Genomic DNA, 21,641 nt, shown 5'->3' with positions numbered 1-21,641 from the left:
GATAAATATAGGTGGTGATGGAGTTTCTCTGATGACACTGATAACCCCTGACTGGACAGGAGGAGGGGAGAGGTGGAGGAGGAGGAGGAGGGGAGAGATGGTGGGGAGAAGGTGCACAAGAGGACACTGGGGTATCAGACAGTGTTGACACCGGGTGTCTTTATCATTGTGTGTGTGTGTGTGCTTGCCAACACTTTTTTTTAGTCATTTAGCAGATGCTCTTATCCAGAGCAACTTACAGTTAGTGAGTGCATACATTTTTGTATTTATTTTTTCATACTGGTCCCCCGTGGGAAACGAACCCACAACCCCTTTTCTCATTCAACTTGGTCAAATAAGGTTTAGTCAAATAGGGTTTGGTCAAAAAAGTAGTAGCTATGACATCAATGTTTTTTTAGAGTGATTTAGAACCTTGAATTTACTTTCAAATCTTGCAAGTAAATAGCCTCATCATTATAGATCCAAATTTAGCCGTCCAAAACCCACTCTTCCATCCACAAATCCACCAACAGATGGCGCTCTCGCAACTCAACCGCTCCTATCAGTCGCCCTGGATGTTGTCTTGGAGGTGACTTTTGATTGTGTCCAGCTAATGCTGCGTTTATAACCACGTGCGATGGTGGTAATTGCCAGTTTTGAAGTCGTAAATACGAGTTGGATGCAGTCACGTGCTTTGAACTCGTTGAGAAATGCTGATTGGCTAATGGAAAACAAGCTGCGTCAACCATAAACTAAAAGCACAGCTATCATACTTGTAAAACATTTATAGTGTTCAAAATCCATATTAATAGATGCCTTTTAATAATTAATGTTTTGTTGTTGCATTTAACTGCCGAAAATGTTGATATCGAGGTAATTTCCTTAGTAGGTGACGTCAAAGTTCAACATGTGGGGAAGTCAGCGCTCAGTGATGATGGAGAAATTACCAGTTCGATGGCCGTTCTACTAGATTTTCCCCAGTCATATGTGGTAAATACCACCTTCCCACTTGGTTTGGAACGCAGCATAAATAAGCAAATCCATTCTGGCTAGAGCTTCAACATTCAAGCTGATGTTTGGTCGGATCCAGAAAGTCATATCAAAACCATTAATTCATAATTTTACACAACTTTTCTTATTACAGAATCCCCGAACAGTCACTTCTAAAATGTCTTTCCAGTACCCACATGCTTACCGTGACGAGGCAGTTGTAAGTAACATGCTAACCAGCTTGTTAGCTAGCTAGCTAGTCATGCCGCTTTCAAGTGACTGGTGAGGAGCTTGCCCGTTCTTTGTAGCCCAGTGAGCGTGCCATGTACCGGTACTTGCTAGTTAGCTAGCCCTCTATTTAGTTGGATAGCTTGAGGCTACTAAAATAACTTAGCTAGTATTTGAACAAATGCACATATCAACCGAGTTCGCAAGGTAACTATCTGTTAGCTTGTAAATTAGCTACCTCAAATGAATGAGCCAGCTAGCTAGGTTTTTGTTGGCTTTGTTTCATGTTAGATAACTAGTTAACTACTAGCCATATTTTTGCTTAGGCTGACTAGCTAGCAAGCTAACGTTACCTCTGTCATTTTAGCTTAGCTAGCTATCACATAACAGCCAGAAGCAGATGAATGATAAAAGTTGTTGGCTGACTGCTGCCGTACATTCTGGATTTCACCTGCTTGTTATTTCTTACAGGTGGATGACTACCATGGCAACAAGATTCCGGACCCGTACAGTTGGCTGGAGGACCCAGACAGCGAGAAGACACAGGTATGTCACCCCAAACACTGTGTGTATTTCAGCACCACTGGCTGAAGGAATGTTGTGGCAACGTTACCAGCACGTTTATCAGGGAGTTCTTAGTCAGTGTCAACTTGGGGACAGAAATTCACATGAAATTGAATATTAGCACCACTATCTAGGTATAAAGTTAGTTGGACACTGTGGATTGTGTGCCACTGTCAACTCCTCCCGACAATTGAGGACAAAGACCCATGACTTTATTGTCTAACAGATATGGGACAGTCAAGTCACTAACACGGCATATACCTAAAATGTCCAAACATTGCATTGACATAGGCAACTGCAGGGCTACCGAACTGGCAGTGATTTTATTTGGCCCCCCCAAGTCTTCTGAGCAAAACAATTATATATATATATATATATATATATATAAAATATAATTTTTTGGGGGACATAAAAGATGGTAAAAACACCAGCAAATCAGCTGAAAGTGATTTTAATTTAGGAAATCTGTTCCAAAGTATTCCCACACATAAAATATATATGTGATCGTATACAAATGTAAATAAGGTTTGAAATGATTATGTTTTAGTCAAATATTATATCTGTTTGTGCAACTTCCAGTCTACAAATTATTTGTAATTATGTTCTGGCCCCCGACCATCTGCTCAAGGAAAAATCAGTCTGCGCCTGAATCTAGGTGATGGTCCCTGAGCTACTGACACCATAGATCAGTTGTTCCCAAACTTTTTTGGCCCACGACCTCATTTTGATACCTGAAAATTCACATGACCCAAACATGTGAAAAAATTTATGTAATTAACAGCCAATGTTTACTTTTTTAAATTTGGGCTATGGCAGTCAATTGCAAAACATTCTAACAGTATTTCTGATTGTCTTCTCAACTCACCATCATTTACTTTTAATGTGGGGCTATGAGAGTCAATTGCAAATTAGTCTGACATAATTTCTCTTATCTCACCACCACTAAAGAGATGGTTGTGCTTGATGCATGTTGCGTCGGAGCTTCTCCAAGTCAGGGGGCCTGGTCGACAGTGCGCACCTCATCTCTCCTGTCACATCCAACCTGGATCTATATGTGTCTTTAATGCAGATGAGAGCACTGAATCAGCTTACCATGAGTTTTAATGCTCGGCGGGCGACAGCACAGTATTCCCTCTGAGTCAGGAACCAAAACTCTTCCATAGTGACCCGTGAATGCATTGTCTGCAGCATTTGACCACATGACAGCTCAATCAGCTGTTAGGTTTCACTTACCGGCATAGCAACTGAGCCAGGATCACAGTCAAATGAAGTTCGCTGATTCGGTCACTCATCTGTATCATTTTTTTGTATTTCCCATGCATGCTTGCGTTCAGTTCCCCAAATATATCTGTTACATAGGCAAGGAGACACGTTTTATTTTCATTACACAGAAAGTCAACAGTCTGTTTTTTACATCCATTGTGAATGACAACAGTTCCTCTCTCAATTCAAAAAATCTTTCCAACCACCAAGCCTCGGTGTGAAATAGAACATTGTCGTGCTCTGATCCCATATCTTCACATACAGTAGTTTTGCGAACAGGCGTGCATGATGTAGTTTACAATCGAAGTTACCTGCTGCATAACTCCGAGTTCTGCGCTCAGCTCTTTTGCCACCAGTTGCTTTCGGTGTATCCATTATAGCTCAGTGGGTGTATCATACAATGCTTCCATATGGCAGAGGGAGACACTTTCATAACTAGAGTGCAGAGGCCTGCCCTCTGTCCCACCATATATGGAGCCCCATCTGTGCAAAAGCCCACTATTCGATCCCATGGCATCTGTTTTTCATCAATATAGCCATGCAGCACACTGAACAATATGTCCTTGTAGAGAGCATCCCCCGATATGTAGCGAACTAAAGTCAATGCATGGGCATCTCGGCCCTCACAGCTAACGTCCATTTGGAGAGGGGAGTTTTTGAGTCGTTCAGTCAGTTTCCTCTTGATTGCTAGCTATAGCATCAATTCTTAGTTTCACAGTGTTATCAGATAAAGGTATTGATGTGAGTTTCTGTGCCTCTGCCTCCCCACACGTTGTTTTCACCATATCAGTTGCAGGCGGTAATATCAGTCTCTGCAATAGTGTGTGGTTTCATAGCCTAATGGGCTGAGCCATTCACAGTGGGAATAATTCAAGTGCAACGGTCAAGTGTGGCCTTTTCCTACTACCAAAGGGCGCTCTCTGGTTGAATTTTATATTTGAATAATTTTCATTTAGATTTGTAAGGTTAGCCATATTACAATGATTTTGAGAGACAAAGACAATATTATACATTTTCTACCAGGATTTTGGAAATTCTCCCACAACCCCATTTTCATATCAGGCGACCCCTAGTTTGGGAACCGCTGCCGTAGATGTTGCAACCAGCACCACCTTCTGTTAATTAGTGGTCATTGCAGTGATGTTAATGTCTTGTGTTTCTTCCAAAGGCTTTTGTCAATGCTCAGAACCAGCTGACGCTGCCCTACCTGGAGCGCTGTGAGGTGCGGGACCTGTTCAAGGAGCGCATGACAGAGCTCTACGACTACCCCAAATACAGCTGCCCCTTCAAGAGGGGAAGCAGGTGAGAGAGAGAGAGGGTGAGAGAGAGAGAGAGGTTTTTACCTTTTCTTAATTTGTCTTTCTGTGATTCCTCACATCCTATCTCTTTGCCTTGTTCTCAACTGTAGTGGAGGGGGAGGTCCAAGCTTCCTCCTCATGGACCTTCTTGTCCAATGCAGCAATGAGAGAGGACTTGAGGAAATATGAATTGAGAATGAGCCAAAATACAGCCTTCCTCTAAAGATGGAGACTGTTGTCTTTTGGAATCGTGGGTTGTTTAGTTCCTTGGCTTTGGTCTGACGCTTTATCCCCCCCCCCCAGGTATTTCCATTTCTACAACACGGGCCTCCAGAACCAGAGTGTAATGTATGTTCAGGAGAGTCTAGAGGCAGAGCCCACGGTCTTCCTGGACCCAAACACTTTCTCTGAGGACGGGACTGTCGCTTTACGAGGTGGGGGACAGAAAGATGGTCAAGCGATGCTCATTATTGTGTAGAATATTGCCTTGTTTGTAATACCGTACAGATGACTGTTTCCTTCAGGACGTGTGTTTCTGACATCACGTTCTACTGTACTGAATAGCCTACAACCTACAGTAAACTGTATCACCCTTTACACTGCACTGGCCTGTTTACACATCCACCACAGTTGCTGGAAAGGACCATGTGAAAGGGAAGTAAAAATATATAAGCCAGTACAGTAGCTGCTAGTCCCTGCCAATGATGTGTGTGTATATATCAACGCAATATGAATATATTCACAATGCATTATAAATGAATATATTCATCACTATTCACAATGTAAATAATGTGAATGGTTCCTCCGACTCTCTGCTCTACTTGTGTCCCTCAGGCTATGCATTCTCAGAGGACGGCGAGTACCTGGCATACGGCGCCAGCGCCAGCGGCTCTGACTGGGTGGAGATGCGCTTCCTGCGGGTGGAGGGGGCCGTGGCCCTAAAGGACCGGCTGGAGAGGGTCAAGTTCAGCTGCATGTCCTGGACCCATGACGGCAAGGGCCTCTTCTACAACTCCTACCCCAAGCAGGAGGGCAAGAGCGACGGTGAGGGGATGTTTGGATATTTAGAGGGGAACTAGTTTGCTCCATTTGATGTTTTAGTTAAATGTATTAATTTGTCTGTAATGAGGGGTTTTATGCTAAATCAATTAACCAGCAATTGGATCACCTTCAACCAATCAGAAAACCAAATCGTTTGATGCAGTAGTTAAACATGGTGATATTCAGTGTGGATTCCAGGCTAACTTTTCTATGGACATCCTGCTTCACTATAATGTTTTTTAACTGAGCAGCCGCTGTCCTCACCACCTCATCCTGTGTTGTGTTGATGTATCGTCTGCATCCCATCCTTCCTTCCTGACATCTGTCAGGTTCCTCTCATCACCACAAGGGGGCAGACATATTAGATGGACACCTCTGTACTGTCTCTCTCCTCGTCCTCTAGGCACTGAGACGTCCACCAACCTGCACCAGAAGCTCTACTTCCACGTATTGGGGACCCCCCAGTCCCAGGACTGCCTGTGTGCCGAGTTCCCCGACCACCCCAAGTGGATGAGTGGGGTGGAGGTGCGCTGCTAGTCACTCACTATACTGTCCCATATCTCTTAGACAATACAGAAACGGTTCTTACCTTTTAGTCCTAGTACCCTTTTGAGGAGACACTCTGCATCCTAATATCTATCGTTCTCCTGAAGTGTGTACTCGTGAGTGAGTTTCCACCATCGGTGTTACACCAGTCCTTTCCATTTATATCCATAGAGGGAAGTGGACAGCACAGAATCTGAGTTGTAGTGCTTGTCTTGTTATTTCTCTGGTATTTAGAATCCTGATAGTGTCATAATGCCTCTAGTTAACAGTGTAGATTTCTGGTTGATTAGCGGTAGCCGCACACTGTTGTTGTATTAGCATTCTGACAGGTGTGTGTGTCCGTGTGCGGTCTCTCTCCAGGTGTCAGATGACGGGCGCTACGTACTGCTGTCCATCAGGGAGGGCTGTGACCCGGTCAACCGGCTTTGGTACTGTGACCTTCAAACCACCCCTCAGGGTATCACAGGTACCGTGCTCACCACAACCTAATCAGATCACTCTTTCTCTTTAGTCTCCTTAACTCAGAATCACCATGCACTGCCCGGCCATCATATTTGTTGTAGGCCAGAGGCTTTGACTTGATGTGTTATCAAGAACACCCACTATAGTTTGTGAATGTCTTGTATTGTGAATGTCTGGTGAAGGTCTTGTGTGGTCCTCTGTAGCTCAGCTGGTAGAGCACGGCGCTTGTAACGCCAAGGTAGTGGGTTCGATCCCCGGGACCACCCATACACAAAAAAAATGTATGCACGCATGACTGTAAGTCGCTTTGGATAAAAGCGTCTGCTAAATGGCATATTATTATTATTATTATTATTGTGTTGTGAATGTCTGGTGAAGGTCTTGTGTTGTGAATGTCTGGTGACTGTCTTGTGTTGTGAATGTCTTGGTTGGCCCTCCCCATGTGTTGCCTTACTAGTTTTTGTTTAGTTGATTGTAGCTTAGTTGAAGATGCCAAATTATCTCTCTCCCCTCCAGGCCTGTTGCCGTGGGTGAAGCTGATAGATAACTTTGACGCGGAGTACGAGTACGTGACCAACGAGGGCACGGTGTTCACCTTCAAGACCAACCTGGAGGCCCCACGCTACCGCCTCATCAACATCGACTTCGCCCAGCCCGCCCAGGCCAACTGGAAGGAGCTCATCCCCCAGCACGACAAGGACGTCATCGGTAGGTCACAGACAGAATGAAAGGAGAAGGGTTTACCAACATAGCTTGCAAACTTTATAGCGGGACAAAAATAAGATCCACTAAAGAGGAAAAAGTCAGTTCCACTGTTTGCTGCTCTGAATAAGTGATCTTTTAGTATTGCTACAGGACACTGAAAATATTTGGCGTGGGTCCCCAGATCCTCAAAAAGTTATACAGCTGCGCCATCGAGAGCAACCTGACCGGTTGCAACACCGCCTGGTATGGCAACTGCTTGGCATCCGACCATAAGGCGCTACAGAGGGTAGTGCGTACAGCCCAGTACATCACTGGGGCCAAGCTTCCTGCCATCCAGGACCTAAATACTAGGTGGTGTCAGAGGAAGGCCCAAAAAATTGTCAGTGAACCAAGTCATAGACTTTTCTCTCTGCTACTGCACGGCAAGCGGTACCGGAGCGCCAAGTCTAGGTCCAAAAGGCTCCTTAAGAGCTTCTACCCCCAAGCCATTAGACCGCTGAACAATTAATCAAATGGCCACCCGGACAATTTACATTGACACCCCCCCCCCCCCCCCCCCCCCTTTTGTTTTTACATTGCTGCTACTCGCAGTTTATTATCTATGCATAGTCACTTTACCCCTATGTACAAACTACCTTGACTAACCTGTACCCCCTCACATTGACTCGGTACCGGTACCCCCTGTATATAGCCTCGTTATTGTTATTTTATTGTGTTACTTTTTATTGTATTTTTTACTTTAGTCTATTTAGTAAATATTTTCTTAACTCTATTTTCTTAAAACTACATTGTTGGTTAAGGGCTTGTAAGTAAGCATTTCACGGTAAGGTTTCACCTGTTGTATTCGCTGCATGTGACAAATAAAATTTGATTTTGATTTGAAATAGGTAGGTTTTCACCAAAATATCACTTTTTGGCAGTAGCAGCAAACAGTGAAGACATGCAGTGCCTTCAGAAAGTATTCATACCCCTTGACTTATTCCACATTTTGTTGTTACAGCCTGAATTCAAATTGATTTTCTTACCCATCTACACACAATACCCCATAATGACAAAGTGAAAACATGTTATTTTTTTTCTTTGCTAATTTATCAAAAATGAAATGCATAAATATCTCATTGACATAAATATTCACACCCCTTTGCTATGCACTCCAAATTAATCTCAGGTGCATCCAATTTCCTTTGATCACCCTCCAAATGTCACTACAACTTGATTGTAGTCCACCTGTGGCCAATTCAAATGTTTGGACATGATTTAGAAAGAAAAACACCTGTCTATATAAGGTCCCACAGTTGACAGTGCATGTCAGAGCAGAAACTATCCCATGAAGTCTAAGGAACTGTCTGTTGATATCTGAGATAGAATTGTGATGAGGGAAGGATATAAAACAATTTCTAGAGTGTTGAACGGTGATCTCCATCATTGGGAAATTGAAAAAATATGGAACTACCCAGACTGCCTAGAGCTGGCCGTCCGACCAAACTGAGCAACCAGGCAAGAAGGACCTTGGTCAGGGAGGTGACAAAGAACCCAATGATCACTCTAATGGAACTACAGAGTTCCTTGGCTGAGATGGGAGAACCCGCCAGAAGGAAAACACTCTCTACAGCACTTCACCAATCTGGGCTTTATGGGAGAGTGACCAGACGGAAGCCACTCCTGAGAAAAAGGCACACGACAGCACTCCTGGAGTTTGCAAAATGGCACGTGAAAGACTCTGAATGAGAGCATAAGGCAAAACATTCTGTGGTCTAAAGGGATACAAATGTAACAATTTGGCCTGAATGCAAGTGCGATGTCTGGAGGGCAACAGGCACAGCTCATCACCTGTCTAACACCATCCCTACCGTGAAGCATGGTGGGGAATGGAGCCTAATACAGGCAGGTCCTTGATGAGAACCTGCTTCAGAGTGCAAATGACCTTAGACTGGGGCGAAGATTTACGTTCCAACGGGACAATGACCCCAAGCATACAGCTAAAGCAACGCTGGAATGGCTTCAGAACAAGAATGTGAAAGTCCTTGAGTGGCCCAACCAAAGCCCAGACTTGAATCCCATTAAATCTGTGGAAAGACTTCAAGATTGCTGTTCACCGTTGCTCCCCATCTAACTTAACAGAGCTAGAAAAAATCTGCAAGGAAGAAGGGGAGAAAATCCCCAAATCCAGATGTGCAAAGCTGATACAGACACCCTAGATGACTCAAAGCTGTAATCGCCATGGGCCTCCCGAGTGGGTTCGATCCCATGCTGTGTCACAACCGGCTGTGACCGGGAGTCCCATAGGGACCAGTGTCGTCCGGGTTAGGGGAGGCTTTACTTGGCTCATCGCGCTCTAGCGACTCCTTGTGGCTGGCCGGGCACCTGCAAGCTGACTTCGGTCGTCAGTTGAACAGTGTTGGGTTTCCTCCGACACATTGGTGCGGCTGGCTTCCGGGTTAAGCGAGCGGGTGTTAAGAAGCGCGGCTTGTTGGGTCATGTTTCGGAGGAAGCATGACTCAACCTTTGACTCTCCCGAGCCCGTTGGGGAGTTGCAGCGATGAGACAAGATCGCAATTGGATATCACAAAATTGGGGTGAAAAAGAGGGTAAAATTACAAACACAAAAAAAAAAAACTGTACTTGCCTCCAAAGGTGCTTCTACAATGTATTGACTCAGGGGTGTGAATACTTATGTAAATGAGATATTTCTGGATTTCATTTTCTAACATTTCTAAAAATATGTTTTCACCTTGTCATTATGGGGTATTGTGTGTGTGTATATAAGGGTGAGATTTGGATTGAATCCCTTTTGAATTCAGGCTGTAACGCAACGAAATGTGGAATAAGTCAAGGGATATGAATACTTTCTGAAGGCACTGTAACTTTTTTTACTGTTGGTTTGGAGCAGGTCCTTAAAAAAGAACAACCGCCATATACTGTCTACGAATACTCTTGTCTAGGTGATCATGGTTTTAAAACTTTTCGATTGTTTGACTAACCCCCGTCTTGCGCTCTCTCCCCCCCCCTCCCCCCTCTCTCTAGTGTTTGCCACCTGTACTTCCTCCAGTCTCCTCTTTGTGTGTTTCCTGCACGACGTGAAGAACGTGCTGAAGATGTACCGTCTGAGCTCGGGGGAGGAGCTCAGGACCTTCCCTCTGGACGTGGGCTCTGTGGTGGGCTTTACCGGACGCAAGAGAGACTCTGAGATCTTTTATTACTTTACCTCCTTTCTGTCGCCAGGTATCAGACAGACATGTCGAATCAGAGCACACACACGTAATGAATTAGAGACAGACAGTCGGACACACACACACTGTGGTGGGCTTCACCGGACGCAAGAGGGAATTAGAGAGAGACGTGGATGCACGAAGGCTGGCATGTACACTCATGCATGCACCAGTGCACACACACACTCTCAGGGATGTTCTACTGCTTCACCTCTTTCCCACCTCCAGATATATAGGGGCGGCAGGTAGCTTAGTGGGTAAGAGCGTTGTGCCAGTAACCGAAAGGTCGCTGGTTCTAATCCCCGAGCCGACTAGGTGAAAAATCTGTCGATGTGCCCTTGAGCAAGGCACTTAACCCTAATTGCTCCTGTAAGTCGCTCTGGATAAGAGCGTCTGCTAAAAAACAAAAAAACAAACAAAAAAAAATAATAAATATCACACACATACGTAAGCTAAGACACGCACTTCTTAGCTCATGCTGTCAGACAGTCTCATACAGGTTCTTCCAGGAGTCTGTATGGATCTTCTGTCGTACTGCGGTGAAACAGTGTTAAGTCAATTACCTGTCCTCCTCTCCCTCTCTTTGTCCAGCCATCATCTACCACTGTGACCTGACCAAGGAGCCCCTGCAGCCCCACGTGTTCCGCGAGGTCACCGTCAAAGGCTTTGACCCCTCCGACTACCAAACCACTCAGGTAAGATACCTACAATATTACAAGTACATTTAAGCCGTGTTCACATTGGCAGTTTGAAGTGACTCAAAAAAAATATATATATGCATATCCGATTTAAAATCTGTTATTTTTTCCTGCATTCTGAACAGCCAAAAAGCACATGGAATCAGATATTTCAAGCCACATTTCAAACCACCTTTGTAGTCAGATACAAATCTGATTCCTGGTAATGCGACTTGTCTGAACGGTCAAATCGAATTGATTTGCCCTCAAGTGGTTTTTAGACTGTTATTCAGCATATCTTCTTTCTTACTGGCAAATTAGTGAACACTTTAGAAAGCTAAACAGCTACCTAGCTACAGTGAGGGAAAAAAGTATTTGATCCCCTGCTGATTTTGTACGTTTGCCCACTGACAAAGAAATGAACAGTCTATCATTTTAATGGCAGGTTTATTTGAACAGTGAGAGACAGAATAACAACAAAAAAATCAAGAAAAACGCATGTCAAAAATGTTATAAATTGATTTGCATTTTAATGAGGGAAATAAGTATTGTCTCAAAACATGACTTGGTACTTGGTGGCAAAACCCTTGTTGGCAATCAGAGGTTTCTTGTAGTTGGCCACCAGGTTTGCACTTTTCTCAGGAGGGATTTTGTCCCACTGTGCTTCTTCTTGAGCCACTCATTTGTTGCCTTAGCCGTGTGTTTTGGGTCATTGTCATGCTGGAATACCCATCCACGACCCATTCTCAATGCCCTGGCTGAGGGAAGGAGGTTCTCACCCAAGATTTGACGGTGCATGGGCCCGTCCATCGTCCCTTTGATGCGGTGAAGTTGTCCTGTCCCCTTAGCAGAAAAACACCCCCAAAGCATAATGTTTCCACCTCCATGTTTGATGGTGGGGGTGGTGTTCTTGGGGTCATAGGCAGCATTCCTCCTCCTCCAAACACGGCGAGTTGAGCTCCATTTTGGTCTCATCTGACCACAACACTTTCACCCAGTTCTCCTCTGAATCATTCAGATGTTCATTGGCAAACTTGAGACGGGCATGTATATGTGCTTTCTTGAGCAGGGGGACCTTGCGGGCGCTGCAGGATTTCAGTCCTTCACGGCGTAGTGTGTTACTAATTGTTTTCTTGGTGACTATGGTCCCAGCTGCCTTGAGATCATTGACAAGATCCTCCCGTTTAGTTCTGGGCTGATTCTTCACCGTTCTCATGATCATTGCAACTCCATGAGGTGAGATCTTGCATGGAGCCCCAGGCCGAGGGAGATTGACAGTCCTTTTGTGTTTCTTCCATTTGCGAATAATCGCACCAACTGTTGTCACCTTCTCACCAAGCTGCTTGGCGATGGTCTTGTAGTCCATTCCAGCCTTGTATAGGTCTACAATCTTGTTCCTGACATCCTTGGAGAGCTCTTTGGTCTTGGCCATGGTGGAGAGTTTGGAATCTGATTGATTGATTCCTTCTGTGGACAGGTGTCTTTTATACAGGTAACAAGCTGAGATTAGGAGCACTCCCTTTAAGAGTGTGCTCCTAATCTCAGCTCATTACCTGTATAAAAGACACCTGGGAGCCAGAAGTCTTTCTGATTGAGAGGGGGTCAAATACTTATTTCCCTCATTAAAATGCAAATCAATTTATAACATTTTTGACATGTGTTTTTCTGTCTCTCACTGTTCAAATAAACCTACCATTAAAATTATAGACTGATAATTTCTTTGTCAGTGGGCAAACGTACAAAATCAGCAGGGGATCAAATACTTTTTTCCCTCACTGTAGCTAGTTGACTGCTGTGGCTAGCCAAAAATAACTTGTTTTAAAAGTTTGATCATTTTATCCTTTTGAGGCTTTTAAAGGGTTTTTACACTATGATTTTGAACATTTTAAAGCTACTGGGAAACGTCCATTGCAGGCATTGTTGTCATAACTTCTGAGTGATAGGAACCATGAGCACCACCACCAATCAGCCTACACCACTGCGCGCACACCTGCCATTACTATGACAACTAGCGTAGCCAAGTCAGCAAATGACTGCTACCTGAACACACACATCTGATTTGGTCACTTGCTATTTAGACAGTATTCCAAAATGGATTTGAGAAACAAAACTGATTTGAGCATTAAGGTCTGCAGTGTGAACAGGGCTTTAGACCATTCAGTAGGATATTTACAAGGAGTGTACAAGACATTAATTTTTTCTTATGTATAGTTGTATCTTCTGTTAGTCAGCATCTCTCCTAAAAGGTGTTCTTAATTTAGATGATTGTCTATACAGAATTGACTGATGCCTTGTATGTGTTTTTTCACACCAACAAACCCCTGTCTATGTATCTGTGTGTCCAGGTATTCTACCCCAGTAAGGACGGTACAGAGATCCCCATGTTCATCGTCCATAAGAAGGGCCTGAAGCTGGACGGCTCTCACCCTGCCTTCCTCTATGGCTACGGAGGGTTCAACATCTCCATCACCCCCAGCTACAGGTACAGCCACCAAGTCACACCCCCAGCTACAGGTACAGCCACCAAGTCACACCCCCGGCTACAGGTACAGCCAGCAAGTCACACCCCCGGCTACAGGTACAACCACCAAGTCACACCCCCAGCTACAGGTACAACCACCAAGTCACACCCCCAGCTACAGGTACAACCACCAAGTCACACCCCCAGCTACAGGTACAGCCACCAAGTCACACCCCCGGCTACAGGTACAACCACCAAGTCACACCCCCAGCTACAGGTACAGCCACCAAGTCACACCCCCGGCTACAGGTACAACCACCAAGTCACACCCCCAGCTACGGGTACAGCCACCAAGTCACACCCCCGGCTACAGGTACAGCCACCAAGTCACACCCCCAGCTACAGGTACAGCCACCAAGTCACACCCCCAGCTACAGGTACAGCCACCAAGTCACACCCCCGGCTACAGGTACAACCACCAAGTCACACCCCCAGCTACAGGTACAGCCACCAAGTCACACCCCCAGCTACAGGTACAGCCACCAAGTCACACCTCCAGCTACAGGTACAGCCACCAAGTCACACCCCCAGCTACAGGTACAGCCACCAAGTCACACCCCCGGCTACAGGTACAGCCACCAAGTCACACCCCCGGCTACAGGTACAGCCACCAAGTCACACCCCCGGCTACAGGTACAGCCACCAAGTCACACCCCCGGCTACAGGTACAGCCACCAAGTCACACCCCCAGCTACAGGTACAGCCACCAAGTCACACCCCCAGCTACAGGTACAGCCACCAAGTCACACCTCCAGCTACAGGTACAGCCACCAAGTCACACCCCCAGCTACAGGTACAGCCACCAAGTCACACCCCCAGCTACAGGTACAGCCAGCAAGTCACACCCCCAGCTACAGGTACAGCCAGCAAGTCACACCTCCAGCTACAGGTACAGCCACCAAGTCACACCCCCAGCTACAGGTACAACCAGCAAGTCACACCCCCAGCTACAGGTACAGCCACCAAGTCACACCCCCAGCTACAGGTACAGCCACCAAGTCACACCCCCAGCTACAGGTACAGCCACCAAGTCACACCTCCAGCTACAGGTACAGCCACCAAGTCACACCTCCAGCTACAGGTACAGCCACCAAGTCACACCCCCAGCTACAGGTACAGCCACCAAGTCACACCCCCAGCTACAGGTACAGCCTGCAAGTCACACCCCCAGCTACAGGTACAGCCACCAAGTCACACCCCCAGCTACAGGTACAGCCACCAAGTCACACCCCCAGCTACAGGTACAGCCACCAAGTCACACCCCCAGCTACAGGTACAGCCACCAAGTCACACCTCCAGCTACAGGTACAGCCACCAAGTCACACCCCCAGCTACAGGTACAGCCACCAAGTCACACCCCCAGCTACAGGTACAGCCACCAAGTCACACCTCCAGCTACAGGTACAGCCACCAAGTCACACCCCCAGCTACAGGTACAGCCACCAAGTCACACCCCCAGCTACAGGTACAGCCACCAAGTCACACTGGATCTATCATTCAGTTGCTACATGTAATAATGTTCTTTTGATTTCCTCATGAAATTGTGCTCCTTTACTACTGTATATTATCTCACACAGTGGCCTCCGGAATTATTAGGACAGTGAATCATTTGTTCTTCTTTTGGCTCTGTACTCCAGCACTTTGCATTTGAAATTATACAATGATTATGAGGTTAAAGTGCAGACTGTCAGCTTTAATTTGAGGGTATTTTCATCCATATCGGGTGAACCGTTTAAAAATTGCAGCATTTGTTGTACCCAGTCCCCCCATTTCAGGGGACCAAAAGTATTGCGACAAATTCACTTATGTATTAAAGTAGTCAAGTTTAGTATTTTGATCCTATATTCCTAGCACGCAATCATTACATCAAACTTGTGACTACAAATTTGTTGAATGCATTTGCTGTTTGTTTAGGTTGTGTTTCAGATTATTTTGTGCCCAATAGAAATGAATGGTAAAAAATGTATTGTGTCACTTTTATTGTAAATAAGAATAGAATATGTTTCTAAACACTTCAACATTAATTTGGATGCTACCATGATTACAGATAGTCCTGAATGAATCGTGAATAATAATGAGTGAGAAAGTTAGACACACAAATATCATATAGCCAAAACAATAACAACATGTGTCACTGTCCCAATATGTTTTGGAGCTCACTCTATCTCTCTCTCTGTCTTTCTCTCTGTCTTTTTATTTTACCTTTATTTAACTAGGCAAGTCAGTTAAGAACAAATTATTATTTACAATGACGGCCTACACCGGCCAAACCCGGACGACGCTGGGCCAATTGTGCGCCGCCCTATGGGACTCCCAATCACGTCCGGTTGTGATACAGCCTGGAATCAAACCAGGGGGTCTGTAGTGACGCCTCAAGCACTGAGATGCAGTGCCTTAGACCACTGCACCATTTTTCTCTCTCAAATATCATACCCACAAGACATGCCAACCTCACAAGCTTTATGGAATCTTTGCGTGCTAGGAATATGGGACCAAATGCTAACTTTTGACTACTTTAAAACACAAGTGAATTTGTCCCAATACTTTTGGTCCCCTAAAATGGGGGGGAACTATGTACAAAAAGTGCTGTAATTTCTAAACAGTTCACCTGATATGGATGGAAATACCCTAAAATAAAGCGGACAGTCTGCACTTTAACCTCATAGTCATTGTATCATTTCAAATCCAAAGTGCTGGAGTACAGAGCAAGAAAAAATAAAAATGCTTCACTGTCCCAATAATTACGGAGGCCACTGTATATAATTGACATTTAGGGCTATTTAAGATAACATTTGCAGGCACCATTTTAAATGACTATCTTGTCTTGGCCCTTCTACATGATGATTTGTATCTACCTGGACTTGTTTAGACTGAGCAAAAGAAGTAAGGTGATGTTCCGACCGAGTAAAGGAAATAAGGTGATGTTCCGACAGAGTAAAGGAAGTAAGGTGATGTTTAGACCGAGTAAAGGAAGTAAGGTGATGTTCCGACAGAGTAAAGGAAGTAAGGTGATGTTTAGACAGAGTAAAGGAAGTAAGGTGATGTTCCGACAGAGTAAAGGAAGTAAGGTGATGTTCCGACAGAGTAAAGGAAGTAAGGTGATGTTCCGACAGAGTAAAGGAAGTAAGGTGATGTTCCGACAGAGTAAAGGAAGTAAGGTGATGTTTAGACAGAGTAAAGGAAGTAAGGTGATGTTCCGACAGAGTAAAGGAAGTAAGGTGATGTTCCGACAGAGTAAAGGAAGTAAGGTGATGTTCAGACCGAGTAAAGGAAGTAAGGTGATGTTTAGACAGAGTAAAGGAAGTAAGGTGATGTTCCGACAGAGTAAAGGAAGTAAGGTGATGTTCCGACAGAGTAAAGGAAGTAAGGTGATGTTCAGACCGAGTAAAGGAAGTAAGGTGATGTTTAGACAGAGTAAAGGAAGTAAGGTGATGTTCCGACAGAGTAAAGGAAGGAAGGTGATGTTCCGACAGAGTAAAGGAAGGAAGGTGATGTTCCGACAGAGTAAAGGAAGTAAGGTGATGTTCAGACCGAGTAAAGGAAGTAAGGTGATGTTTAGACAGAGTAAAGGAAGTAAGGTGATGTTCCGACAGAGTAAAAGAAGTAAGGTGATGTTCCGACAGAGTAAAGGAAGTAAGGTGATGTTCCAACAGAGTAAAGGAAGTAAGGTGATGTTTAGACAGAGTAAAGGAAGTAAGGTGATGTTCAGACAGAGTAAAGGAAGTAAGGTGATGTTTAGACCGAGTAAAGGAAGTAAGGTGAAGTTTAGACAGAGTAAAGGAAGTAAGGTGATGTTTAGACCGAGTAAAGGAAGTAAGGTGATGTTCCGACAGAGTAAAGGAAGTAAGGTGATGTTCCGACAGAGTAAAGGAAGTAAGGTGATGTTCCGACAGAGTAAAGGAAGGAAGGTGATGTTCCGACAGAGTAAAGGAAGTAAGGTGATGTTCCGACAGAGTAAAGGAAGGAAGGTGATGTTCCGACAGAGTAAAGGAAGTAAGGTGATGTTCCGACAGAGTAAAGGAAGTAAGGTGATGTTCAGACCGAGTAAAGGAAGTAAGGTGATGTTCCGACAGAGTAAAGGAAGTAAGGTGATGTTCCGACAGAGTAAAGGAAGTAAGGTGATGTTCCGACAGAGTAAAGGAAGTAAGGTGATGTTCCGACCGAGTAAAGGAAGTAAGGTGAAGTTAAATGTTGTTTCCCAGTGTATCACGGCTGATCTTTGTCCGACACATGGGAGGAGTCCTGGCTGTGTCCAACATCAGAGGAGGGGGGGAGTACGGAGAGACCTGGCACAAAGGTAACAAACACACACACACACACACACACACACTCACACACACAAACACACACACAACCCCTCTCAACTCAATTCCCTCTGTGTGTTTTGTACACTTCTACACACACACTCACCAATTGATCTTCCTCTGTGTGTGTTTCTCCAGCGGGCATGTTGGCCAACAAGCAAAATTGCTTCACAGACTTCCAGTGTGCAGCAGAGTACCTCATCAAGGAGGGCTACTCGTCCCCCTCCAAACTCACCATCAACGGAGGCTCCAACGGGGGCCTGCTTGTAGGTACGTTGTGCAGTGACATCACTTTTGCTTGTTGATGCTTTTAGTCATTGACCTTAAAACCAACCCTGGCACTTCTAACAGTTAGGTTGATCTGAATGTCTCTGTACATATAGAGGGTTTGTTTTCTCTCTGCCTTTGTGTGTCTCTGATTCAGAGGGGTTGGGGTTAAATGTGGAAGACACATTTCAGTTGTACAATTGACTAGGTATCCTCCTTTCCCTGTGTGTGTGTGTGTGTGCGCATCTTTTCACCTGTGTGTGTGTATATCTGTCCCGCCCTCTGCCCCCCCCCCAGCGGCGTGTGTGAACCAGCGGCCAGAGCTGTTTGGCTGTGCCGTGGCCCAGGTGGGCGTCATGGACATGCTCAAGTTCCACAAGTTCACCATCGGCCACGCCTGGACCACTGACTTCGGCTGCTGTGAGGTCAAGGAGCAGTTTGACTGGCTCATCAAGTGGGTGCTAGTGCTACTCTTCCCTAAGCCTAGCCTGGTTCCAGATCAGTTTAGCTTTGTAGCCAACTTCTATGGTGGTTGTCATGCCAGTAACCATAGGGGTTCGCAACACAGCACAAACAGATCTGGAACCAGGCTACAGTTGGCCTGTTTGTGATATTAACGTTCATCTTTCAGGATTCCAGGCCAGCGTCAAATGCATGTTAAGTTCTTTCCAATGCTTGCGCTGGCTTGTTATAGTTTGCCTGGTACAATGGAACCAATAGAGTAATCCCAAAAGTGTAAACGCCAAGTCAAGTGCAGCTATTTGACATCTATTAGCCCCATGTTTGGTGTATTATATAGTCCGGCAGTCCCCCCAAAAAGAACTCTGCACGCGATAGTTTTACAGATCATTGATGAAGCTCATCCCTGTATACCGTATTTTCCGCACTATAAGGCGCACCGGAGTATAAGCCGCAGCAGCTAAATTGAATGATATTGAATGATGTGTACATATATAAGCCGCACTGGACTATAAGCCGCAGGTGTTTTAATGTTTAATTACCATATGTAAGGGTTTGTGCACAGAGGGGATTGTCGGGAAAGAGACAAACTGTCTTGCTCTCGTAATGTCTGTCTGTCTTGCTCTCGTTCTGTCTCTCGTTCTGTCTCTCGTACCACTCTCGGTTCCACTTTTACTTTTGCGCGCTACCTGTCTCACTCTTTTCCGGCCTCCAGCTTTTCCTGCTGGAGCCCGTCGCTTAAAGGTGGGGGGCGCGGACCGGTCATAGAGCCCATAGAGTTAAAGTTGGTGGACTGTAACCTGTAAAATCCATAGATTTAGGTGGTCTTCTAGTGGCCGTTAGCTGTAAAAATCCATAGATTAGCCGCACCGTTATATAAGCCGCAGGGTCGAAAAATGGGAAAAAAGGCGCGGCTTATAGTCCGAAAATTACGGTAAATCTGTCAATGATGAAAATCATCCCTGTATAAATCTGTCATTGATGAAGATCATCCCTGTATAAATCTGTCAATGATGAAGATCATCCCTGTATAAATCTGTCATTGATGAAGATCATCCCTGTATAAATCTCCTCCTCTCCCTCCAGGTACTCCCCGCTCCACAACATCCGCGTGCCCGAGGGTGAGGGCATCCAGTACCCCGCTGTCCTCCTCCTCACGGGTGACCACGATGACCGCGTGGTCCCCCTGCACTCCCTAAAGTACATTGCCACGCTGCAGCACGTGGTGGGCCGCTGGGCCGGCCAGAGCAATCCGCTGTTCATCCACGTGGACACAAAGTCAGGCCACGGCGCCGGCAAGCCCACCAGCAAGGTCATCCAGGAGGTGGCCGACACGTACGCCTTCATCGCCCGCTGCCTCAGCCTCTCCTGGGTCAAATGAGGAGGAGGGGAGGGGGTGGTTCCCTGGAAGTCTGTTTCTATGGGAAGTGTCTCTATTGGTGTCTTGGAAGTTTCCTGGTCGTTCTCTTTAGTATTGATCACTAATCTGTTTTTCCGCTCTTCTCCTTCCCTCTTCCTCATCATCGCTTGGTGCTCATCTGCTATGGACTGACTCATTTGTTCCTGAGCAGTAATCAATCTCTTCCTACCTGTTTGTCTGGCCTGTTTCTCCTTCACGCTCCCCTTCTCTCTTTTTCACTCTCAGATATGTATAAACCACCCCTCTCTCTCTCTTCCTGGTTCTCCCTTCCCTGTGTAGGCCTGTTTTGGACTGCTGGACTATAGAGTTACCCTGTCTCCACCAGCCCCAGGATTTACCCCCTGTCTCCACCCCTCACCTGACTCCCCCACCAAACCCCTCTACCCCCCATGGTCCAGCCCCAGCACGTACCCCCTGTCTCCACCCCTCACCTGACTCCCCCACCAAACCCCTCTACCCCCCATGGTCCAGCCCCAGCACGTACCCCCTGTCTCCACCCCTCACCTGACTCCCCCACCAAACCCCTCTACCCCCCATGGTCCAGCCCCAGCACGTACCCCCTGTCTCCACCCCTCACCTGACTCCCCCACCAAACCCCTCTACCCCCCATGGTCCAGCCCCAGCACGTACCCCCTGTCTCCACCCCTCACCTGACTCCCCCACCAAACCCCTCTACCCCCCATGGTCCAGCCCCAGCACGTACCCCCTGTCTCCACCCCTCACCTGACTCCCCCACCAAACCCCTCTACCCCCCATGGTCCAGCCCCAGCACGTACCCCCTGTCTCCACCCCTCACCTGACTCCCCCACCAAACCCCTCTACCCCCCATGGTCCAGCCCCAGCACGTACCCCCTGTCTCCACCCCTCACCTGACTCCCCCACCAAACCCCTCTACCCCCCATGGTCCAGCCCCAGCACGTACCCCCTGTCTCCACCCCTCACCTGACTCCCCCACCAAACCCCTCTACCCCCCATGGTCCAGCCCCAGCACGTACCCCCTGTCTCCACCCCTCACCTGACTCCCCCACCAAACCCCTCTACCCCCCATGGTCCAGCCCCAGCACGTACCCCCTGTCTCCACCCCTCACCTGACTCCCCCACCAAACCCCTCTACCCCCCATGGTCCAGCCCCAGCACGTACCCCCTGTCTCCACCCCTCACCTGACTCCCCCACCAAACCCCTCTACCCCCCATGGTCCAGCCCCAGCACGTACCCCCTGTCTCCACCCCTCACCTGACTCCCCCACCAAACCCCTCTACCCCCCATGGTCCAGCCCCAGCACGTACCCCCTGTCTCCACCCCTCACCTGACTCCCCCACCAAACCCCTCTACCCCCCATGGTCCAGCCCCAGCACGTACCCCCTGTCTCCACCCCTCACCTGACTCCCCCACCAAACCCCTCTACCCCCCATGGTCCAGCCCCAGCACGTACCCCCTGTCTCCACCCCTCACCTGACTCCCCCACCAAACCCCTCTACCCCCCATGGTCCAGCCCCAGCACGTACCCCCTGTCTCCACCCCTCACCTGACTCCCCCACCAAACCCCTCTACCCCCCATGGTCCAGCCCCAGCACGTACCCCCTGTCTCCACCCCTCACCTGACTCCCCCACCAAACCCCTCTACCCCCCATGGTCCAGCCCCAGCACGTACCCCCTGTCTCCACCCCTCACCTGACTCCCCCACCAAACCCCTCTACCCCCCATGGT

At 46.8% G+C, this 21,641-nt stretch overlaps 1 protein-coding gene across 1 annotated transcript; it reads left to right on the top strand.

Annotated features, from left to right (window-relative positions):
* The first annotated feature begins 1,002 nt into the window (after positions 1-1,002).
* Positions 1,003-20,441, top strand: LOC311115338 (prolyl endopeptidase-like). Its single transcript, XM_084190530.1, has 15 exons — positions 1,003-1,189; positions 1,669-1,743; positions 4,193-4,326; positions 4,626-4,756; positions 5,157-5,366; positions 5,767-5,888; positions 6,270-6,375; positions 6,888-7,079; positions 10,101-10,298; positions 10,877-10,980; positions 13,308-13,444; positions 17,686-17,780; positions 17,926-18,057; positions 18,352-18,508; positions 19,600-20,441. The coding sequence occupies exons 1-15, from the start codon at positions 1,052-1,054 to the stop codon at positions 19,892-19,894; spliced, it is 2,226 nt and encodes a 741-aa protein (XP_084046656.1). The 5' UTR covers positions 1,003-1,051; the 3' UTR covers positions 19,895-20,441.
* The last annotated feature ends 1,200 nt before the right edge of the window (positions 20,442-21,641 follow it).

Source organism: Coregonus lavaretus, assembly GCF_964263955.1.
Source record: "Coregonus lavaretus genome assembly, contig: HAP1_SCAFFOLD_1189, whole genome shotgun sequence".
Lineage (NCBI taxonomy): Eukaryota > Metazoa > Chordata > Actinopteri > Salmoniformes > Salmonidae > Coregonus > Coregonus lavaretus.
This window is presented reverse-complemented; position numbering and strand designations above follow the sequence as displayed.